Raw genomic sequence first — 20,461 nt, 5'->3', positions numbered from 1 at the left:
AAAAACTAGATTGACTAGATAGGACCCAGTCCAAGCTAAGAAGCTATTGATGGATATTCTGGGAGGGAGACAGTCTTCTTTAAAGGCATGACCCTTGGCAGGTAGATCACACTCTAGTAGAGGTCTCCACACTCATCAGTTTATGAACAGCAAAAGTTAGACCTGGCGGGTTATAAAAATTTATTTTAAAAAGCAGACCCAGCCTGGTATACTGGTGCACGCCTTTAATCTCAGCACTCAGGAGGCAGAGGCAGGTGGATTTCTGCAAGCTCAAGTCCAGCCTGGTATACAAAGCAAGTTCCAGTACAGCCAGGGCTATTATACAGAAAAACTACTTTGTCTCAAAAGACAAAACAAAACAACAAAACGAAAAACAAAAAAGAAGACACAAAGTTGGGAGTTGGTGGGAGTGGGGGGGGGGTCTGGGAGGAGTTAGAGGAAGGAAGAGAGGATGAATATGACTAAGATACATTGCATATGTGTATGAAATTCTCAAATAATTAATAAAATATTCTAGTAAAGCAAACAAAGAGTATTATACATTATTGACCCTTATATCAAAGTCACAGACTAACAACTGATCCTAGTTCCAGAACCCACCAATCCAGAAACACCAAATGTTTTCCCTTCTTGTGCCTCTCTTTCACCAATGTAGATTTAGACAACATAGCTTTCATGTAAACAACATATGCCTTCCTTGTTGGGTCCCGCCCAACATATTCATCTGTGTTGGGGAGGGGGGAATGTTGTGGATTAAGAAAGAGACAAGAGACAACAGAGTCGAGAGGGCATCCCGTGAACACTGTGACTGGCCTCCTGTTTATTTCTCGAAGCCTTTATATTAACCCCAGTCCAGGAAGGAGGGGGAGGCAAAAGGCTTCTTTACCAAGGTATAAAGAGCAAACTAAGTAGTATTACCTTCTTAATACCCAAAACATCAAGTAACCACACCTTAGGTCAAAATATCCTATTAGTAGCCACACCTCAGGTCAAACCTCCCATCATACAACCTTGAAGGAGCAAGAATAGGTTGAACTCTCTGACCTTTAGTTAACGTGGAGCAGGTCCACTTCTGTGGCACACTTCCTCAAGAATTTTCTTTCTTTTTTTTTTTGAATCATAACTTTATTTTTTTATTTTTTGGGGGATTCTGCATGTATTTTTTTAAAACTTTTATATTATTATTATTATTATTATTAAAAATTTTCACCTCCTCCCCTCAAGAATTTTCTTACCTTTACTTTTGTGTGTATATGAGTATATGTGGTGTATGCAGTGTGTGTGTGTGTGTGTGTGTGTGTGTGTGTGTGTGTGTGTGTGTTCAGGTATACATGCTCATGTGCCTGTGAATGAGGAAAAAAAGAGGACATTTGATGCCTTGTTCTTTCACTCTTTGCCATGTTCCTTTGAGACAGGGCTTTTCACTAAACCTGAAGTTAAGCTGGCAGCCAGAGACCCTCCAACTGGTCTTTTCCTGTCTTCATTTTCCTTCTCTAGACATTTATCATTTGTTGAATCTTGGTACATATATTTATGATTTTCTTTTGCTCTGTGAACAATGCTATAGGAAAGTTGTTGGAGCCCCACCTTGTATGCCTCATGTCACTGGGAAAATTGGGATCCCCTCTTGGTATTCTTAGTCTTGCTAATAAAATAATTTAAGAATGGACTCAGAAGAAAGCTTGAGAACATCTTCATTAGAGTTTAAAAGAAAAACTCTAGGGCAAATAAGTTGCAAATCTCTGCCCCTGCCCATCAGAGAATGATGGAGCGAAGGAAGAAAGAAGTTAAGCCAGCATGGCCAGCAAGAAAGGTCAGGAATGTGGCCAACAAACAACTGCGTGGCAAAAGATGATGGTGAGAAAAAAGAGTAAGGAAAAGCATGCTTAGGAAATAAATAGAAAGAAGAAGAACTTATAGGCTCTGAGAAGTAGGCATGTTTGACATATCTGCACAACTGTGGCTTCAAAGGTGTCAGGTTCTAGGTACAAATGGACTGGGAGAGACTACTGGGGGTCAGAGTGTCTTAGAGTTCTATTGTTGTAAATCAACACCATGACCACTGCAGTTCTTGTAAAGGGAAATATTTAATTGGGGTTGGCTTACAGGTTCACAGGTTTGGTCCATTATTGTCATGGTGAGAAGCACAATGGCATGCAGGCAGACATGGTGCTGGAGAAGTAGCTGAGAGTTCTACATTTGGACCAGCAGGCAGTAGGAAGAGAAAGTGACACTGGGCCTGACTTGAGCTTCTGAAACCTCAAAGCCCACCTTCTGTGACATACTTCCTCCAACAAGGCTACACTTCCTCCAGCAGGGCCAAAGTTCCAATAGTGTTACCCCCTATGAATCTATGGGGAGCCATTTTCATTCAAACCACCACAAGGAGTTATTAGAAAAGTTATTGCTACATGGATAAACAGACAGATATACAACAGCATGGCAGGGACTCCAAGAAAAGCCAGGCACTCATTCCAAAGACAGACAGCAGAGTAGGGCCATGTGGCAGAAGTGAGGGTCTTTTTTATACTTTCCTAAAGATGAAGGTGCTTTCATGCACAAGCCTTCAGCCAGGCTGTCTGATGCCAAGCAGGAGGCAGGAAACAAGGTGGGGATAGGATATATAACCACCAATATCCTTGTGGACGTAAACATACTTCCCCAGGTGGGAGAGTCTAACACGTTTGTTAACTAGAGTAACAGACAGTGTCTCTGTAGGGTACCTGCTGGTATCTGAAAGAGAAGGACTGGGCAGACATTGGGGCCTGAGCAGCAGCTGGACTCTAACATTACACCCTTATACACTTCCATAAGTAACCCAAAGAGAGCAGGGAATCTGGGAAAGAAAAGCACATTATCTCATTAATAGATTAATTATTCTTCCCATCTATTTAATGCAGCTTAGAGGGAAACAGCCTTCAGTCTTTGGGCTTCTATTGCTGCAATGAAACACCATGACTAAAAAGCAAGTTAGGGGGGAAAGGGTTTTATTTGGCTTACACTTCCAAATCACTGTTCATCATTGAAGGAGGTCAGAGGAGGAACTCAAGCAGGGCAGGAACCTGTAGGCAGGAGCTGATACAGAGGCCATGGAGGAGTGCTGCTTACTGGCTTGCTCCTCATGACTTGACCAGTCTGCTTTCTTATAGAACCCAGGACTGTCAGCCCAGGGATGGCACCACGCACAATGACTGGGCCCTCCTATCAATCACTAATTTAAAAAAAAAAAATGTGTTGAGCTGGATCTTACAAAGACATTTTCTCAGTTGAGGCTCATTTCTCTCCAGTGACTCTAGTTTGTGTCAAGTTGACATAAAACTAGTCAGCACACTTGACTAGGTGATTGTCTAGAGTAACACTTAATGGAGGAGACAAAACCATCTCCAACCAAAGGTAGATTTCATTCTTTCACCTAGGAGGAAATAGCTTTCCTTCAAGAACCTCAATAGAACCCTGGCCTTTAACCCTAGTGTAACAACAAGTCTGTACAACATTTTGTACTGTGAAGTGTTATTCAGACTAACCTGTTATCCAAACCTGTATTTCCAGTCATATTTATCTCAGAACAAATGATTCTATTTCCTTTAAAGCAGAATTATTTAGCTGAGCCTGGTCACACATGTTTGCAAAGCCAACATTTTGGAGACAAAGGAAGAGACAGGAGGTTGATGATGACTAACTAAAACTGGCTCTGTCATTATGATGTTACCGGCCAAGCTGGCTTGATCACCCCTATCTTGGGCCAATTAACTTAGAAACATTGGCTTTTTGTTTCGTTTCATTTGAAATTCAAAAAGCTGATTTGGCAGAGAAGAAAGGGGAACTCTTGTCACAAAGCCTCTGCTGAAGGACTCAGGGCTACAAAAGGTTTTGAGAGAGAGAGAGAGAGAGAGAGAGAGAGAGAGAGAGAGAGAAAGAGAGAGAGGAGTAGAATGGGAATGGGAAAGGTAGAGGCTGAACAGAGACTCTGCCTTGCAGCAGGGCTGCTTATCTCCTTTCTTCTCTGGCCAAAACACTGTGATGGACTTTAACCTCCTGGGACGGGTTCCAGCATTTTCATAAACATAATGCTTTAATTTATACCTCACAGAGATTTACCAAGCCAATGACTAAGGAGGGGCATTACTGAGGCCGTCAGAGGTTCTGAGTTCTGAGTCTCCAAAGAAAGATCATTTAGCAGTAAACATCTTAGCAAGAAGAAAAGTAGGAAGGCAGAAGGGTAAAAGGGAGTAGGGACCTTCCTCCCTATTCCCTAGGCTGATACTAAGGGCCAGGCATTGCTCTACGTGTTTTATGCATGTTACACACAAGTTTAAGCAAGCTGAATGGAACCTGAGCATGACTGTGGTTTGAGTGAAAATCCCCCACATTCTCATGCATTCGAATACTTGATTCCCAGTTGGTGGCTGATGGGGAGGCTTAGGTCGAGTGACCATGCTAGAGGAAGTACGTCACTGGGGGAGGCTTTGAGGACTTGTGTATTGAGACGTGTGCACTCTGCTTCTGCTTCAGCTAACACAATGCTGTTCCTGACACGCTTTCCACAATGATGGACTCTTACACCTTCTTTCTTCTATAAATTGTCTTAGCCATGTTTTTCTTTTGAAATGACCCGTATGATATAGTTATTGACAACCATGCCGATTAAGCCAATGAAATGTTTCAACCTTACTAATGGCCAGACCAAGAGCAGCTCCTGCCTCTAAAAAGTCTCTTGGTGCCCAAGCTGAGGAGGAAAGCATTTTTAAAGGTAAAAACCACAAAGATCATAATTTACATCAAAATTGGATAAGGATCAGAGTAACCTTAAATGTCCATTGCTGGCAGAGGATAGAGATTACTTCAGACACAGCGGGACAATTACATTTGATTTAAATAATCTTTGGTTGTTTTAGTTTACTTTAGTTATTTTGGTTAATGCATCTGGACCATGGTCAAGGCCGTGGAAATCCCAAATGTGTTGCCAAGGCAGAGCTGACTACTGTTCAGGGGAGGGTAAAGGGTTTGTCTAAGCAAATACAATATGGAGTTGGAACAGATGGTATGGTCTTAGGCACTTGGTTTTATTACAGCAATAGAAAAGTAATAAAGACTATGCATGACTCCGTTTTATTTTTAGCCTGATGTGTTAGGGCCTAGTTCAGGAGTTTAGTCCAGAAAAATGGTGACCTGCAATTTTTAACAAGTAAAGTGTGACTTGCTCCAAGCACTCGTAACCATCCTGAGGTAGTAGGTAGTTTCAGGACTGTGAATTTGGGGGACTGTAAAAGGGTGATATGTATGTAGTTTATAGGACATTGCACCTCCAGAGGTTCTGAAGCAGCTCACACAATTAACTAACGCAAAGGAGGGCAAGGTGTCAAATGCCTTTAATCTCAGCACTAGGAGTAGGAGGGTAGAAGAGGCAAGCAGGTCTCTGTGAGTTCTAGGCCAACCTAGTCTACATAGCAAGTTAGCCAGTCAGGGCAGTATAATGAGACCCTGCTGAAGAAGAAGAAAAAGAAGGGTGGAGGGGAAGGAGGAAAAGGAGGAGAGGAGGGAACCAAAACAGAAGCAGCCGCAGCCACCACCACCCCAGTTCCAGCAGCCCCAACATGCTGGGAAAGTAACAAGCTAAGTAAGCATCTGGAAGGCTGACACAGGAGGATTGCTACAAGTTCCAGATCATCGAACTTACTAGTGCGTTCCAAGCCGTCCAAAACTATGACGTGAGACATTGGAAAAAAATAGTTTATGTAATTAAATAGTCCTGGTCAGGGTGTGTAGTGTAGTTTATTACTCTCGGATCTGGTTCTACGACGTGATCCAAAGTCCTAGCTATCACTTGTGGAACCAAGCTGGGTCTGAAGAGGAGATAACTTCTGGGCCAGGGTGTGGCACTGTGGTCATCTTGGATAACTGCCCAAGAATGATACACAAAAAGATAAACATCATGGAGATCACTTAGTTAGGAGTGTGTCTGTGAGTGTAATGGTCTGTCCTGTCCCTTTAAGAGACAAGCCCCGCCTACTCCTTCTCCCCCCCCCCACCATTGAGGCAGGCTGATCTTCCTTCTGCTTCCAGTCTGAGCCCTCCTTCCTTTTCCATCTCTCCCAAAGAGAAAGCTGCTGATGTGGCTCCTCTCCTCTCCCCCTTCTCTCTCTCTCTCTCCCTCCCTCTCTCTCTCTCTCTCTCCCTCCTTTTCCCCCTTCTCCCTCCCTCCCTCTCCCCTTCCCTTCTAAATAAATATCCCACTAAATAAATACCCACTAAATAAATATCCAACCTCACTCTGCATGGCATGCCTATCCGTCTCAATCTCTCACCCACTAAGCAGCCCCCTGCCTAGGACCCACTGGCCCCTCGTGGCCAGTGGGCCACTCAGGGTCTCCCTGCCTGGGACTGGCTGCCTTCATGGCTCACCATGGTCTTGGGACCAGATGCCCACTGCTGACACTTGGGGACCTGCAGCATTTTATTTTTACCATAATATTGGTGCTTGTGACTCAACCAAGCTCTCCACATTCCCTTCCGCTCGCCCGCCCACGCCCGCCCACGGGCGGGCCAGCTAAGGACACGTGGAACCCTGGGCTTAGGAACCAGGTTTCTTTATAACAACTCTACATTGTATCTGCCTGAACGCTGACCTCTGCACACACCAGCAGCTTCAGCGGTGAGGTTTTCCCTTCCAGTCAGCCAACTGCAGCCTTCATGGCTACGGTTGAGCCCTTGGCTCACATTCATATCTGGTTGCTTTCCATAGCTAAAAAACATGACCAGACGAACCAGGGTTAGTCCTCCCACACTAGCATTGCACACACTGTGTGGTGCATTCGACTGGGAACCCAGGGTCCCCTGAATTTTTCTTTCTCCTTTCTTTTCTTTAGGACCACTCATAAGTGGTCCCCACTGTGAGAGACCGCTCAGAGAGACCTCTAGCTCCGCTGGTTTCTGAGTTTCCCATACCGGAGCCAGTCAGGTTTTAACACCCCGCCGGTAGAGAGAGGACGCTCTTCTACAGGTCCTGTGGTGGTTTTGCAGGTTTTCATGTTTTCAGCTATGGTATAAACTCAAACTATGCTCCGCCAGTGTCCCACCGGCTCCACTTTTCCTCAGACTGTCCCTGCCACCGCTACCAACAAGATTGGTCTGATCCACGAGGCAGCTGCTTCAGTTCCAGCCTTTTGTTCCCCGCTGCGGTGGCAACAGGGCAAATCACGCCTCTAAGTGTGTCTTCCATACATGTGGCCACTGCCATTTTGTCTGAGAACAGGTGACCTTACCAACATCTTAACTGAGGTCAGGTGACTTCACCTCCATCTTAACTGACGTCAGGTGACTTCAGGTCGGTGACCAAGTCCCACCATCTTTACTGAGGAATCCCCTGCCTGATTTCCTGGTGTTAACTCTGTTTACATGTGTGTTTTACACAGTGGCATGCCTTTGGTAGGGTCCACCAAGAGCATTCACTTTGCTCAATTCCTGTTTATTGTGTGTATGTGTGTGTATGTGTATACATGTAACTTAAATACACCTATTTTTACTGTTAAATGTTATAGTTCTCTGTTCATTATATCTCATTTCAGACTACAAAGCAATAAGTCTCATGTTTTAAATTGGTTTGTACTTTTTGTTTCTTAATCCAACCCTACTTTACCTGTTACCCGTACAGTCAAGATCAGACTCAGCCCTCTAGGCAGATTCTATACTGTAGTTATAACTCATCTATACCCGGTAAACAGCCCTCAACTGCTCGGAGATCTAGGGAATATGGCGCTTAAATGCTTAATTATTTTTTTTAAAAAAGACTTTTTATAACAAAAAGAGACAGGTTGGCTCCTAGCAGGAGACCCCTACTTCTTCCCAAGAAGACAGAAGACAAACGAGCACAGAACAACATCCATCCACAATTCGCTTCAACTGCCAAGTGTTCATCACTGGACAAAACTGTCTTTCATCCAAACTGAAGATATCCAGACAGTAGACTGAATCACCGAAATCGACAGCCTAGCTGTTCAGGTCAAGGTAGGCTTGTCTTCCTACAGATTTCTTAGCCCACAGGATCTTCTGGAGCCTGGCAGGCCCGGTGCTAAACAGCAAAAGGCAAATACGACCCTCAGCGACCATGGAGGACCCCGAGGAGTAGCTCTAGGTGCCAACCAAGTAAGTTCCCCATTGTTTTTTAACCAATAACTCAAGTAAAATGTTATCCTTCTCAAAGATCTCTGATGCAGTTTGACAGCTGAGAGGTTTTGTCGTTTAAAAGGACAGCCTCACCAAACAAATTTCAGTAAAACACAAATGCAAGTTATTAAGGTGTGTAAATTTCAGTAAAACACAAATGCAAGTTATTAAGGTGTGTAAATTTCAGTAAAACACAAATACAAGTTATTAAGGTGTGTAAAGGTGTGAAGGCGAGTACATCTGTTACAGCCATTCTGACACAAATACGCGACTGCTTATCTTGTGAGTTCCAGGGAACCAAATTGAAGGCTTAAACAAGTCAGATACACCCCTCTCAATTTCCTGGTCCTAGATTTTTTTTTCCCTAAACTTAACTTTGTCCTCTGTTTCGCCAATACCTTAAGCAGGTGTAAGAGACACCAGACATTTCCATACCACAAACACCAGACAGGAGCAAAGAGACCAGCTACCCCAGGATGTGACTAGCACCCAACGAGGAAAACCAGCAAATCCCAATTTACAGCAGGTCAGTGGAACAGAAACTCAGGTAAAACAACCTGGGGCTTCCACTTGGCCCTGGAAGACAGAGCCGATCTGTAGGGTGTCATCTCACCTACGGGATCTACCACCACACGCAGGAAGATGGTGTCAGAACTCAGAGAATGAAAGGACACGCAGCTGATACCTCCTCGAAGATATTATTGGTTGGTGGTGGAGAGACATGACCGAGGGTCACAGAAGTCTTCTGTGTGGATTGTAGAGAGCATCAGAAAAATAACAGGTGCCCCCTGACACAACTTCTCCGGCCTTCTCCGCCTGACTGTAGGGTTAATTTGGAGCCAGGTCTTGGAAAGGACAGTTGGTGATCTGATCTGTGCAATAGACCGGGCAGGCATTGGGCTGTCTCTTCCTTGTGTTGATGAGGATCCCTACTTTTCCTCCCAAGCTGTGAGCAGGTGCAGCTGCAATCACAACCACCTGTTCCTTGTCGCTAGGGACACTCCTTTGCTCCTTCGTCAGTAAAGGAAATTCTTCCCTGGTTGTGACATTCCTTTGACCTTGAGCACAAAACCTGATCTCACGCTAGCCACACGGGAGATCCTGCCCCAGTTTCTACCTACTTACCTTTCGCTGGGGTTCTGGTTGTCAAGGCAACACTCTGTCAGGAGCTTACCCTCTGAGCAAATGCCATCTGGATCTTGCAATGACACCTTACTGATGCCTTCTCGGGACTAGGAATACAAACCAGGGCAGCTCTCTATTGTTTTTTAGCTTTTTAATTCTCCAGTCTTTGCAGAGGCATCCTCAGTATGGTATAGCACCATCGCAGTAAGACTGCTTCCTGAATGTCATCCAAAACAACTCTTCAATCTCACCTCTCTGATCATCTGACGCAGCCAGTGTTAACGGATCTGGGCAAAAAAGAGCTCAAGAGCATTTTACAAACTTTCTATTTTTCCTTTTCTTTCTTTCTTCTTTTCTTTTTTCTTTTTCCTTCCTTCCTTATTTATTCATTTTCTGTTTTGGTTTTTAATTAAAGCCTCCAAAAGAAGATAGGGGATCAGTGGGAGGGTGTGCTGCCTAATTGTAAGGTTTAAACAAACACTCAGGTGGAAGTGGGCAGAGAAGCTGAGAGATGGAAAGATGAAAGCCTTGCAGCGAGGATACCTGAGACCCCATGTGGTTTGATCTTTCTCTATAGACACAGGGAAGCCTGGCTCGATCCATTTGGTCTGATTAATAGTTTATTGTAGTTAACGCCAGGTGTCTGACACTTCGGCTTCCTCCCAATTCACTCGCGCCAGATCGCGGAGGTAGATCGCGGGGCTCAGGAAGAGAAGCCGAGGCGGGGCGTTGGGCGTGGTTTTCCAGGGGCGTGTCGGAGTGGGCGTGGTCTGGGAAATTCCCCGGCTCGGGCGGGAGCAGGCGCTGCGGTCAGCTGAGCGGCGCCCGGCGGGTCGCGAGGGCGCGCGTCACCGTCCGGCTGCCCGGTCGCCGTCCCCCGGCCGGTCCTTGGCGGGCGTCGGCCTCCAGAGCTCTGGTACTGGGACAAGATGCCAACGAAGCAGTGACCTGAGAGGAGCGAATCCCGGAGGTCGGTGAGCCGGGCCGGAGGTGGCGGGCGCTGGCCGAGAGCAGCGACTCTCCACGGCGGGCTCCAATCCATCCTGGCAGCGGCTCTCGCTGTAGCCGTCTCCGGGAGCTTGCCGCGGGGAGGGTGACGAAGCTGGGGCGGTCCTCTTGTAGGATGGCTTCCCTGGGAAGGCTTCCAAGGCCCAGGCCGATCCTGACCTGGTGTGAAAGGGCAGCAGGGATATGAGTTGGGGGATGGGGGTGGCGGCCGCCCCAAAGGACCCTCCCCCCCATTCCCCAGGGTGGTAAAACACAGACTTGAATGGCCGCAGGTGACTTCCAGTTCAGGTCACTAAGGTGGTTTGAAGGTGACGTCCCGTGTTGATAGCGATTAAGCAAGGAGTCGGTTCATTCTAAGAAGGAAGTGGTTAAAGGTACTGTCGCAAGGAATAAAGGCATTCTGAATGATGTGGCCCAGAAACAGTAAAGAATCGAGACCCCTTGCCAAAGTGGCAGCTTACAGAAGAGTACATAAACTGTTGTGTCTGTCTGGGAGAGTGCGCTATATCCGTGCATGTATATACTCATGTATAAACTCAAAGTATGTTTGTATGTGTGAGGGGAGGGAAGGTGGGGAGAGAATATATGAGAATGAATTTAATGGAGCTGAGAACTGTAGACTAATTGTTTTGGATCACGGTCAATGTTTAAATTGGAGGCAATAAACAAGCCTCAGAGGAAAACGAAACTCAGTCCCTGACGTGGCCTCCACTATCAGGACTCCTGTAAGGAGGAATGTACGCCAGAGGTGTTTAACATTGAGATGGAAAACCTCAGGGAGAGCCTCAAGACGAGAACGTAAGGCAGCGTGGGGCCATTTGGCGCTTTCACAACTATCTCCAAAGCTGCCCTTTTACCCGAAGCAGCCTCACTCTTTTGGCCTCGGGAGAGGAGGAGTCCCGTTGCTGTAGGGTTGATAATAGGGTAGAGCTGGACAGAGCAGAGGCCACTGCCAGAGATTGCCTTGGATTTGATTGGACAAGTGAACTGTGCATGTTTGATCTGTTTACACTGAGCCAGTTTGAGCAGTACTTTGTTTTGAGTGCAACACCGTCAAAGTAACTAGTTTTTACAATGGTCCTGTAAATTACATAGCGTGGGGGGGGGCAGGGAGGGAGGGAGAGAGAAGAGAAGGAAGGAAGAAGGGAGAAAGGGGCAGAATCTATATTTTGTGAGACTTAATGAAATAAACTTGAAAGGAATTAGTTATATCTTCCCCCTGAACACCCTCGTTTAAGTAGCACATAGTTGTTCTGGCCATGAAATATACCTACTGGTCCCCAAATCAGTTTTCCTGATTTTTTTTTTATTATAGAGATTTAGCATGTTAATGAGTTTTTGGATTTCCTGGAAAATCAAAATCCAAAAGCAATAGAAATTAAATTTTTAAATTGTATTATATTTATTAATCATCTATGTGTGCATGTTTGTGTGCATGTATGTTCATGCATGTATGTATGCATGTGCTTGCCATGGTGTTCAAGTGGACACCAGGGGACAGTCTATGAGAGATCCATGGATCCAATTTCAGTTGTCAGCCTTGGCAGAACATGCCTTTACCCACTGAACCATCTTTCTGAACCTTAAAATCTTTTGTTTTGGTTTGGTTTTGAGACAGGGTCTCCCTATGTCTACCTGACTGGCCTGAACCTCGCTCTGTAGACCAAGCTGGCCTTGAACTCGGGGATCTGCTTTGTCTTTCCCTCTCAAGTGCTGAGATCAAAGGAATGCACCACCACCCTCCCCAAATCCTTTAGGTTGAATTTATTAAGGCTTTCCTTGATTCTGCTTCGGCATGTGTGTGATAACAAGTTACTAGAATGTACGTTGTATAATAATCTCCTCATCCCTTGTGGTGGTAGAGAAAAACAGTTCTGACTTTAAAAATGAGTTTGAAAAGTTGACTTCAAGAATCTGGATACGAGCACCCTAGAGCCGCAGGAAACTCATAACAGTACCAACATGTGCTAACATGTACATTACAGTCCTAACATGTGCTAACATGTACATAACTGTCCTAACATGTGGGGCTTGTGCTCGCACAGTAGAAAGCACTTTACAAGTGTTGGACTTGAATAGCCCTCACTAGGCTGTGTTTTCATCTTGTTTCAACACACACACAGAGGCTGCTGTGTGCCAGTCTCTAGTGAGAAAAAGAGGGAGAGAAAGTAAATAGTCTAAAAATGGCAGTAGAGTTGGTGGGGGGGGGGGACTAAGGAGCTGGAAATACAAATGACTCTTAGATGCTCAGAAGAGCTGCTTCTCCACAAAATGTCAAATGTTGGACATTGAAACTGCCCCGTGGATGTGTGCCAGAGCAAATGGAAACCAGACATTTCCCAGGCAGAGGACACCACAGAGGCAAGGACATAGAGGCCAAGAATGCATGGAGCCATGAGCCCTTTAATGTGGTGTTTGTGGCTTGGTGACAGGAGGTGGCATTGATGCATATGGAAAATTAAGCCTGGAAATAAATAAAAAAGAAAAACTCTCATGAACTTCAATTGCAGCAGGACTGAAATGAAAAGAGAAGAATGCTATTGAAGTCCACTCATCTAAAACCTGATAATTTTTTTCTTGTGTGCACCACAGTACTGGGGACACAGCAACAGACAAAACAGGCGGAAGTTGAACATGGCCATTCACAGACAAAATTAAAGTCCAAGCCTAAGCGTTTAGGGTTGGAGACATGAGGGGTTTGGAAGCATTTTGGAGGTATAAGTGACGGGACTTGACGACCCCTTTAGTTTTGAGAGGAGGGGAGTGGAAAGAAGGGAGCCTACTGCCGTGTCCCTGCCTTCAGAAGTGAGTTAAGTCTGTTTCTGTTTTCTGTGTATCCCTAAGTCATGGAATAGCCTTACTAGGAGCATTCCTAGCAAGCAACAGCAAGACTTTTTTACTCCAGAAATAAGATGTGTGTGTCCCACCTTTCTTTTCCACAAAGATAAGTACCTTTTTCTATTTATTCTGTCCGTATGGGCATGAGTACACACTTGCCGTGACATACGTGAGAAGGACTCAGGATAACTTGTAAAAGTCACTTTTTCCTTCTGATGTGTGGATCCTGGGGATCAAACTGGAGTGATCAGGCTTGACAACAACAAGTGCCTTTACCTGCCAAGCCATCTTGCTAGCCCCCTTCATTCCCTTTTGTGAATGGAAACTATTGACTTTCTTCAGGAAATAGGTCTTCATTGTTTAAAGCTAATTTACCAGGCTGCAGAGGTGGCTCAGCAGTAAGAACACTTTCTGCCATTCCAGAGAACCTGAGTCCTATTCCCAGTATCCACTTCAGACGCCCCCAGCTCTGAGGAACCCAGTACCTATGGCGCCTGCATTCACATGCACATACCACATATGAACACACGCCTACACATCCACACACAAAGGCTTCATTTACCCATGGAGGTATTGAACCAGTTAATACTTCGTCCGTAGATCTGAAGGCTCATCTCCTCCAGGGAAAGGGACTGGGCTTGTTTTGCATCCAGTGTCCAGTGAGTCGAAGTTGGCATAAGGCAGATAACTGGGCACATGGCCTTCTGGCTGTCAGAGCCATCTGTAATGGAAGAGACATTGCCTGCTGGGGGCAGCAGGGGTGGTGGGCGTGGCTCGTGTGTTCTCAGCCAGCTCTGTGCAGCCATGCACCATGGAAACCACACAGACATTCTTGTATTGAATAAGAAGTCAGAGTAGATTATCTCTAAGGCCAACTCAGAAATGAGATTTATGCCCATGTCTCAGGGTCAGGTCATTATTATAATTCCTTGACCTCAGAATAAAGAATAAGAATGCACCTGACTAGGGACTCGAGGAGCACATCGAGGGAATAAAGCTGGGGCTTCGCTTCTGACTTTCTACCTTGCTCATTCCCAGACTTTCTTGTTAGTGAAATCTTGACAAATCCTGTTCTCCTAACTCTATCCTCCCACAGGAAGCTGGGCTTGCTGTGTAGCCTAGGCTGACCCAGAACTTCTAACAACCCTCTTGCCTCAGCTTCCCTGGTGATGGGAGTATAAACTTGCACCATCATGCATGTCTAACATTTTTTGGTTTGTCTTGTGGTAAATCTTTTTCTTTCTTTCTGTTTTGGTCTCATACTGTAGACTACACTAGTCTGGAACTCACTGTGTATCCCAGGTTATCCTCAGACTCATAGCTTTCCTCCTGCTTCAGCTTCTCAAGAACTGGGTTACAGGTATGCCCCACCTCCCCCTTCTTCCTAAATGTCTTTGCCCAGAAATGGCACTGATCAACCCAGATCAGCTGGATTTCTATGAGGGATCCTGTTAGAGGGAACCTGCCAGTAAATACTTCTTTCCAGTTTTTGTAATCTCTGAAGATACAAAAAAAGATATGCATGTCGCTCTGTGTTTGTTTGGTTGAATGTCGTTCAAGAGGAAGTTAAAGACTTAGACATTCAGGCCCTAGTGAGTTGGTTCAACAAGTAAAGGTTCTTGCTGCTAAGCTTGGTGGTCTGATTTCCACCCTTGGGACCCAGATGGTGGAACAGAAGGACAGAAACAAGCTGTCGTCTGACCTCCACATAGATGGCATGGTGCTTGTACTCACCCATGTGCTGGGGTGCTCTCTCTCCTCCCTCCCTCCCTCCCTGTGTGTGTGTGTCATACATGCACAGATGATAGATAGATAGAGGCGGGGGGCTAAAAATGTTCAGCGATTTTTGAGATTTAAGTATCCCCTCACTGCATTCTACCAGTAGGTGTTTCACATATACCTCTGTATAGTGGTAGTCCACACTGATACCTGAGTGTCCTTTGAGTGTTCCACTGCTGTCCTTCAAGCTGCTTTTAGTAAAATGGTGGTAGGATTTGAATGCTTGCATCTGCAGGATATGCTAGCTTCTTATTCACTGTGACATTTGAATTATGGAATTGATTTCCTAACCCCATTTGACAAAAACGTGACTAGGTGTGTGCTTGTGAGAATGGTCAGTGTAATGGTGGGACTGGCAGGGGATGTGGGGCGAGGAATACTGGGCATGCCTGTGTTGAAGGGTAGAGGTGGGACTGTGATCTTTCTAGAAAATTAAGCATACCTTTTGGAGTTGCTGAGCTGAGACCCATGAGGAGCATTATCCACTGAGGAGTCAGTAAATAGCCTGTGGAGATCAGGTGGCTCTCCCAAGGCCACACACTCTGATGAATCAGTACAACTGACTCTTCTGCTGTCTCACCTAGCACAGCCCTGCTTTTTTTCGAGTGTCCTTGTAAACTCTGGGCGACCTGCACCAGTTAGAAGTGTTGATGGGGCCAAGGCCAGCTCTGCTGTGGTTGCATCTATAGGCTCAGTGTGGGTGCATGTGGAGGTCAAGGAGGAGAGCCAGCTCAGCAGTCTTCAGAACAGTCCTCTCCTTCCCATCCCCATCCTTCTCCCTCTTCCCCTTTCTCCTTCCTGGCTCTGTTCTTCCCCTTCTCTTCTTTCCTTTTCTTCTGATAAAACCATGAAGAGATAGCTTGTTGCTGGGTGTTAAGTGTGGTGGGATGCCTGTTATCCCAGCCGTGAGGAATTTAAGACAGGACTTTTTCCAGTTTGAGGCTATCCTGGGCTACATTGCTAGCCTCTGTCTCAAAATTATATATATATATATATATATATATAATATGTTATATATAATATATATAATTATTAATATTATATATAGAGAGAGATTGATTTATACATGTAAGATGGAACTAGACACATCTTCTAGATGTCTGTTTATTTTTAAAAATCTGTTGAGATGGGCATAGTGACTCATCTTTGTAATCTCAACACTCAATATATGAAGGCAGGAGGATCACCATAAACTCAAAGGCAATCTACTCTACGTAGTGAGTATAGTTCAGGCCAACCTGAACTATAAAATAAGACATCGTCTCAAAAGGCAAAGATAAAAACAAAATTAAAAGAATGTGTTGGGTATAGGTATAACTCACTGGAGCATCCATGAGACCCTGGGTTCTTTCCCTGGCACCCACTTCCCAACACACACAAAAGCCTGTTAAATATTTCTGTAGTTTGGCAGATATATACCTGCCAAATATTTCCTGCCAGATATTTCCTGAGTTTAAATACCTCAGGAAAATTTGCTGCTGTTCCAGAAAATTCCATTTTTATGAAATGTTATCACCAACATCATTATGTACAAAAATAAAAATTTTAGTTGGTTCTTTCTTTCCTAATATGTATGTACATATTGCTTTCCAGTTTATTTATTGAGGCAGGACCTTTTCACTGAACCTGGAACTCACAAATTCCAGCTAGTCTAGCTGTCCAGCTTGCCCCCAGGGTCCAGTCTCTTCCTCCCAAATGCTGACATTACAGAAAGCCACTATACCCTTCTGGCTTTATATAGGTTCTGGGGATCCAAACTCCAGTCCTTGTGTTTGCACAATGAGCATTTGATCCCCTGGACCATCTCCTCAGACCCTTTCATTGACTTGCAGGGGCAGGTTTTCACCATATAGCCCACAATGGTTTGAAATGTCTGATCCTCCTACCTCAGCCTCCTAACGCAGTGAATAGGTGTGCACCATTACACTCAATTGTTTACTGAGTTTTCTGCCCTGCCTGGTTCCTGCAGTCGTTAAATGTCTTTTTTATTTTAAGAACTTTAATCTTTTTTTTTCTCTCCCAAGCCTCTATATATTCTTAACATACTGGAAACCATTTAGAGGTTTTATTTGTCTTTTAATCTCTCTTTTCTGTATATCTCTCTTTTTCTGACCACATGAGTCTTTAATTTGATAAGCGATATGGCTAGAATTAAAGCCGTGGCTTTGGCAGCTGGGTCCAGCCCATTTCTTAGCTGTCTGAGATTCCAGCCTCATGGCGGAGGTACCGGCTATAGCCATGTTTATTGCCACAACTCTATGGCGTTTCAAGGTCCCTGCCAGCAAGCAAGCTGCAGCAGTCTGCTCACAAACCACTCAAATGCTCTGTAGCTGGACCTCCTGCCTAGAAGAGTCAGTTTGCACTGACAGGACAGCACAGAAAGTCAGCATTTTAGAAATGGCGCAGCTTTTTTCCTGCTGCTTCTGAAAACTAAAAAGCATGCAGTCAGCTTTTCATCAACACCATTTAAGTGTTGCATGGCAGGACCTCTTGAAAGAGCTGCAAAGTTTTACAGCTAAAGCTGAGTCAGGAAGCCTCTCTTAAATGAGACGCATTTGCCTCTAGCAAACAGAGCCCACCTGAGAAAATGCTGCTATCAATAAGCTTTGTTTAACTCTATTCTTTTCTGTCTAGAATTACTTCCCAAGCTCTCTCAGGCTTTATGTGGATGCAGTTGCCCCACATTGGGTGCCAATTGTTGCAAGGAGAAGGCTACTTGTTCATCCCAGTCACCTGGCTAACTTAGCCCCAAAATAACCACACAGAAACTGTATTAATTAAATCACTGCTTGGCCCATTAGCTCTAACTTCTCATTGGCTAACTCTTACATATTAATTAAACCCATCTCCATTAATCTGTGAATTGCCACATGGCAATGGCTTACCAGGTAAAATTCCCAGCATCAGTCTCTGGCAGATCCATGGTGTCTCTTTCCTCTTTCCTTCTTGTAGCATGCCATTTAGTTTTTCCCACCTATCTAAGTTCTGCCCTATCAACAGGCCAAGGCAGTTCTTTATTCATTAACCAATGAAAGGAACACATAGACAGAAGGACCTCCCACACCATTCATTGCAAAAATAAATTTTATGGAAAGTCAGAAACATGGGCTTTACCCAGCAAAAGTACAGGGAAGGCATCTTAAATTAGTTCAGTTAGGTAAAACCCATTTCCATTCAGAGACAAGAGAGTAATGCTTGCTCAGTGTTTCCCCTCTGTGAAATTGCCATCCCCCTTGTGTACTTTATGGGATGCATTTCTTCTTAGCAGATGCTTTAAGTAGCACAGCCAACCTGTTCTCCCCATCAGTGCTAGCACTGCAGTTTACCTAACACAGTCCTCAGACTAGAAGCAGTGCACCAGACTCTTGATTGTAGAGAACCTGAAGAGAGCCCAGGATTCTGCCTCCTACAGGCATAGCAAGAGCCCCTCATTCTGTGCATCTGGTCTTCTCTGCATCTCATCCCAGGGCTTTCTGTGGCACCAGTGGCTCACTACTCTATCATATATGTGTGAGTATATACCGTGTGTCTGTGTGAGTATATACCATGTGTCTGTGTGAGTATATACCGTGTGTCTGTGTGAGTATATACCGTGTGTCTGTGTGAGTATATACCGTGTGTCTGTGTGAGTATATACCGTGTGTCTGTGTGAGTATATACCGTGTGTCTGTGAACCAGAAGAGGGCATCAGATTCTCCAGAGCTGGAGTTACAGGCAGGTTTGAGCCATCTGGCATGGGTGCTGGGAGTCAAAGGGGAACAAGTGCTTTTAAATACTGAGCCCAAGAAATAATATTTTTTAAAGACTTATTTATTTATTTAATGTACACTGGTGTTTTGCCTGTACTGTGCGAGGAGTTAACAGACAGTTGTGAACTTCCATGTGGGTGCTGAGAATTGAACCCAGGTCCTCTGGAAGGGCAGTTAGTGAGTGCTCTTAACCACTGAACCATCTTTCCAGCCTGAAATAATATTTTTTTAACCATCTCTCTGGACATCAGTCATTTTTCCTTTGTAGAACAGGGCAATTGTGTGTGTGTGTGTGCATGCGTGCATGTGTGTGTGTGTGTGTGTGTGTGTGTGTGTGTGTGTGTGTGTGTGTGTGTATTTTACATCTACTTTATATTGTCTTATGGTCTATCCATGTCAGTTCATGATGGGAATATCTATCATTTTCATGAAGCATGAAGATGATTTTTTTTGCCTGGAATGTGTATGTAGCCAGTCATTGGAAAGATGTCCTTTTGCCTGAGTGGTAGGTAATAAGGAAGTAGAATTGGCATTTATTCTTAGATGTGTGTTCTCATCGACACATCTATGAAATAAAGCCATATACATAGAAGTGTTTCCAGGATATGTAGTAGGCATCAAACTGCATTAGTGTTTTGTGTGTATTAACTGATAAATATCATATCAAAGCCTCAATAAAAACGAAACTTTACTTTTTTGCCTTTTTTTGTAGTAAAGATGGCATCTTCACATCAACCTTGCTATGTGCCACTTCTGACCTTAGGTGAGCTGTTACACCTGTTAAACCTCACCTGGATGATCAAGAGTAGATTCCAGCACAGAAGCAGGCAGAAGCAGGCAGATCTCTGTGAATTCAAGGCCATCCTGGTCTACAGAGTGAGGAGGTCCAGGACAGCCAGAGCTGTTACATAGAGAAACTCTGACTTGAAAAACCAAAGAGAGAGGGAGAGAGAGAGAGAGAGAGAGAGAGAGAGGTATAGTAGAGTGTTTCAGCACATACTAAGCCTAAGAATTGCCAAAAATAAACATTACCTTCCATTCCTTTTTATCAAAGATAAAATATGGAGATTTAATAACTTTCAATAAATATAAAATATGCAGACTCTAATAGTTTTCAATAAATATAAAATATAGAGATTTTAATAGCTTTCAGTAAATATATCAACGACGATCTTAATAACTTTATTGAAGTCTAATTCCCAAACAATAGAAATCACTCAAAATAAGGAGGTTTGAACTGAAAGACTTGAGGGGATTTACGTAGTGATCTTCACCAAGGCTACAGATATTTTCCTAATTGTTATCAATTCTACAGTTTCCGTCTCATTCAGTTCTGCCTCTTTCTACACATGGTCCCGTGAAGGTGGGCAGTGCCGCTGATGTTTAAAGGGAAAGTTTTCACAGTGCACCCGGAGAGAAGGCCAGCAACCTTGGGAATAACTACCACTCGTTACTAACAGATTTGCGGGCCTTTCCGAGGCCTGTGACAGACTGGCAACAGCTATGTTTTGAGCTTGTGGCTTTTCCATAGGACCCGTTGCCATGTCCCATCAACCTCTGAGCTGCCTGACTGAGAAGGGGGACAGCCCCTGTGAGACCCCAGGAAATGGACCCCCCAGTATGGTTCACCCCAGCCTGGACACATTCACTCCTGAGGAGCTGGTGCAGCAAATGAAGGAGCTCCTGCTTGAGAACCACCAGCTGAAAGGTGAGCAGGCCTGTCGTCTGGATCCGCCACGCAGGAGACACAGTCCCTTCTGAAGAAGGCTGTAAGTGAGGTCCTTTCTCAGCCTGTTTCC

General features: G+C 44.7%; 1 protein-coding gene across 3 annotated transcripts in view; it reads left to right on the top strand.

The window, feature by feature from the left end:
* The first annotated feature begins 10,098 nt into the window (after positions 1 to 10,098).
* Optn (optineurin) overlaps positions 10,099 to 20,461 on the top strand; it is a 40,787-nt gene continuing 30,424 nt past the window's right edge. The window contains exons 1-3 of one of the 3 annotated variants that reach the window (XM_087896383.1): positions 10,100 to 10,258; positions 19,375 to 19,425; positions 20,194 to 20,370. In XM_087896383.1, coding sequence (XP_087752509.1) covers positions 19,380 to 19,425; positions 20,194 to 20,370 — 223 coding nt within the window. In that variant the 5' untranslated portion in view covers positions 10,100 to 10,258; positions 19,375 to 19,379. Of the gene's footprint in view, positions 10,259 to 19,374; positions 19,426 to 20,193; positions 20,371 to 20,461 lie in introns of all 3 variants that reach the window. The other 2 variants (XM_087896384.1, XM_087896385.1) reach the window with 2 other exon arrangements.

This window comes from Myodes glareolus, chromosome 14 (genome assembly GCF_982192425.1).
Source record: "Myodes glareolus chromosome 14, mMyoGla1.1, whole genome shotgun sequence".
Lineage (NCBI taxonomy): Eukaryota > Metazoa > Chordata > Mammalia > Rodentia > Cricetidae > Myodes > Myodes glareolus.
This window is presented reverse-complemented; position numbering and strand designations above follow the sequence as displayed.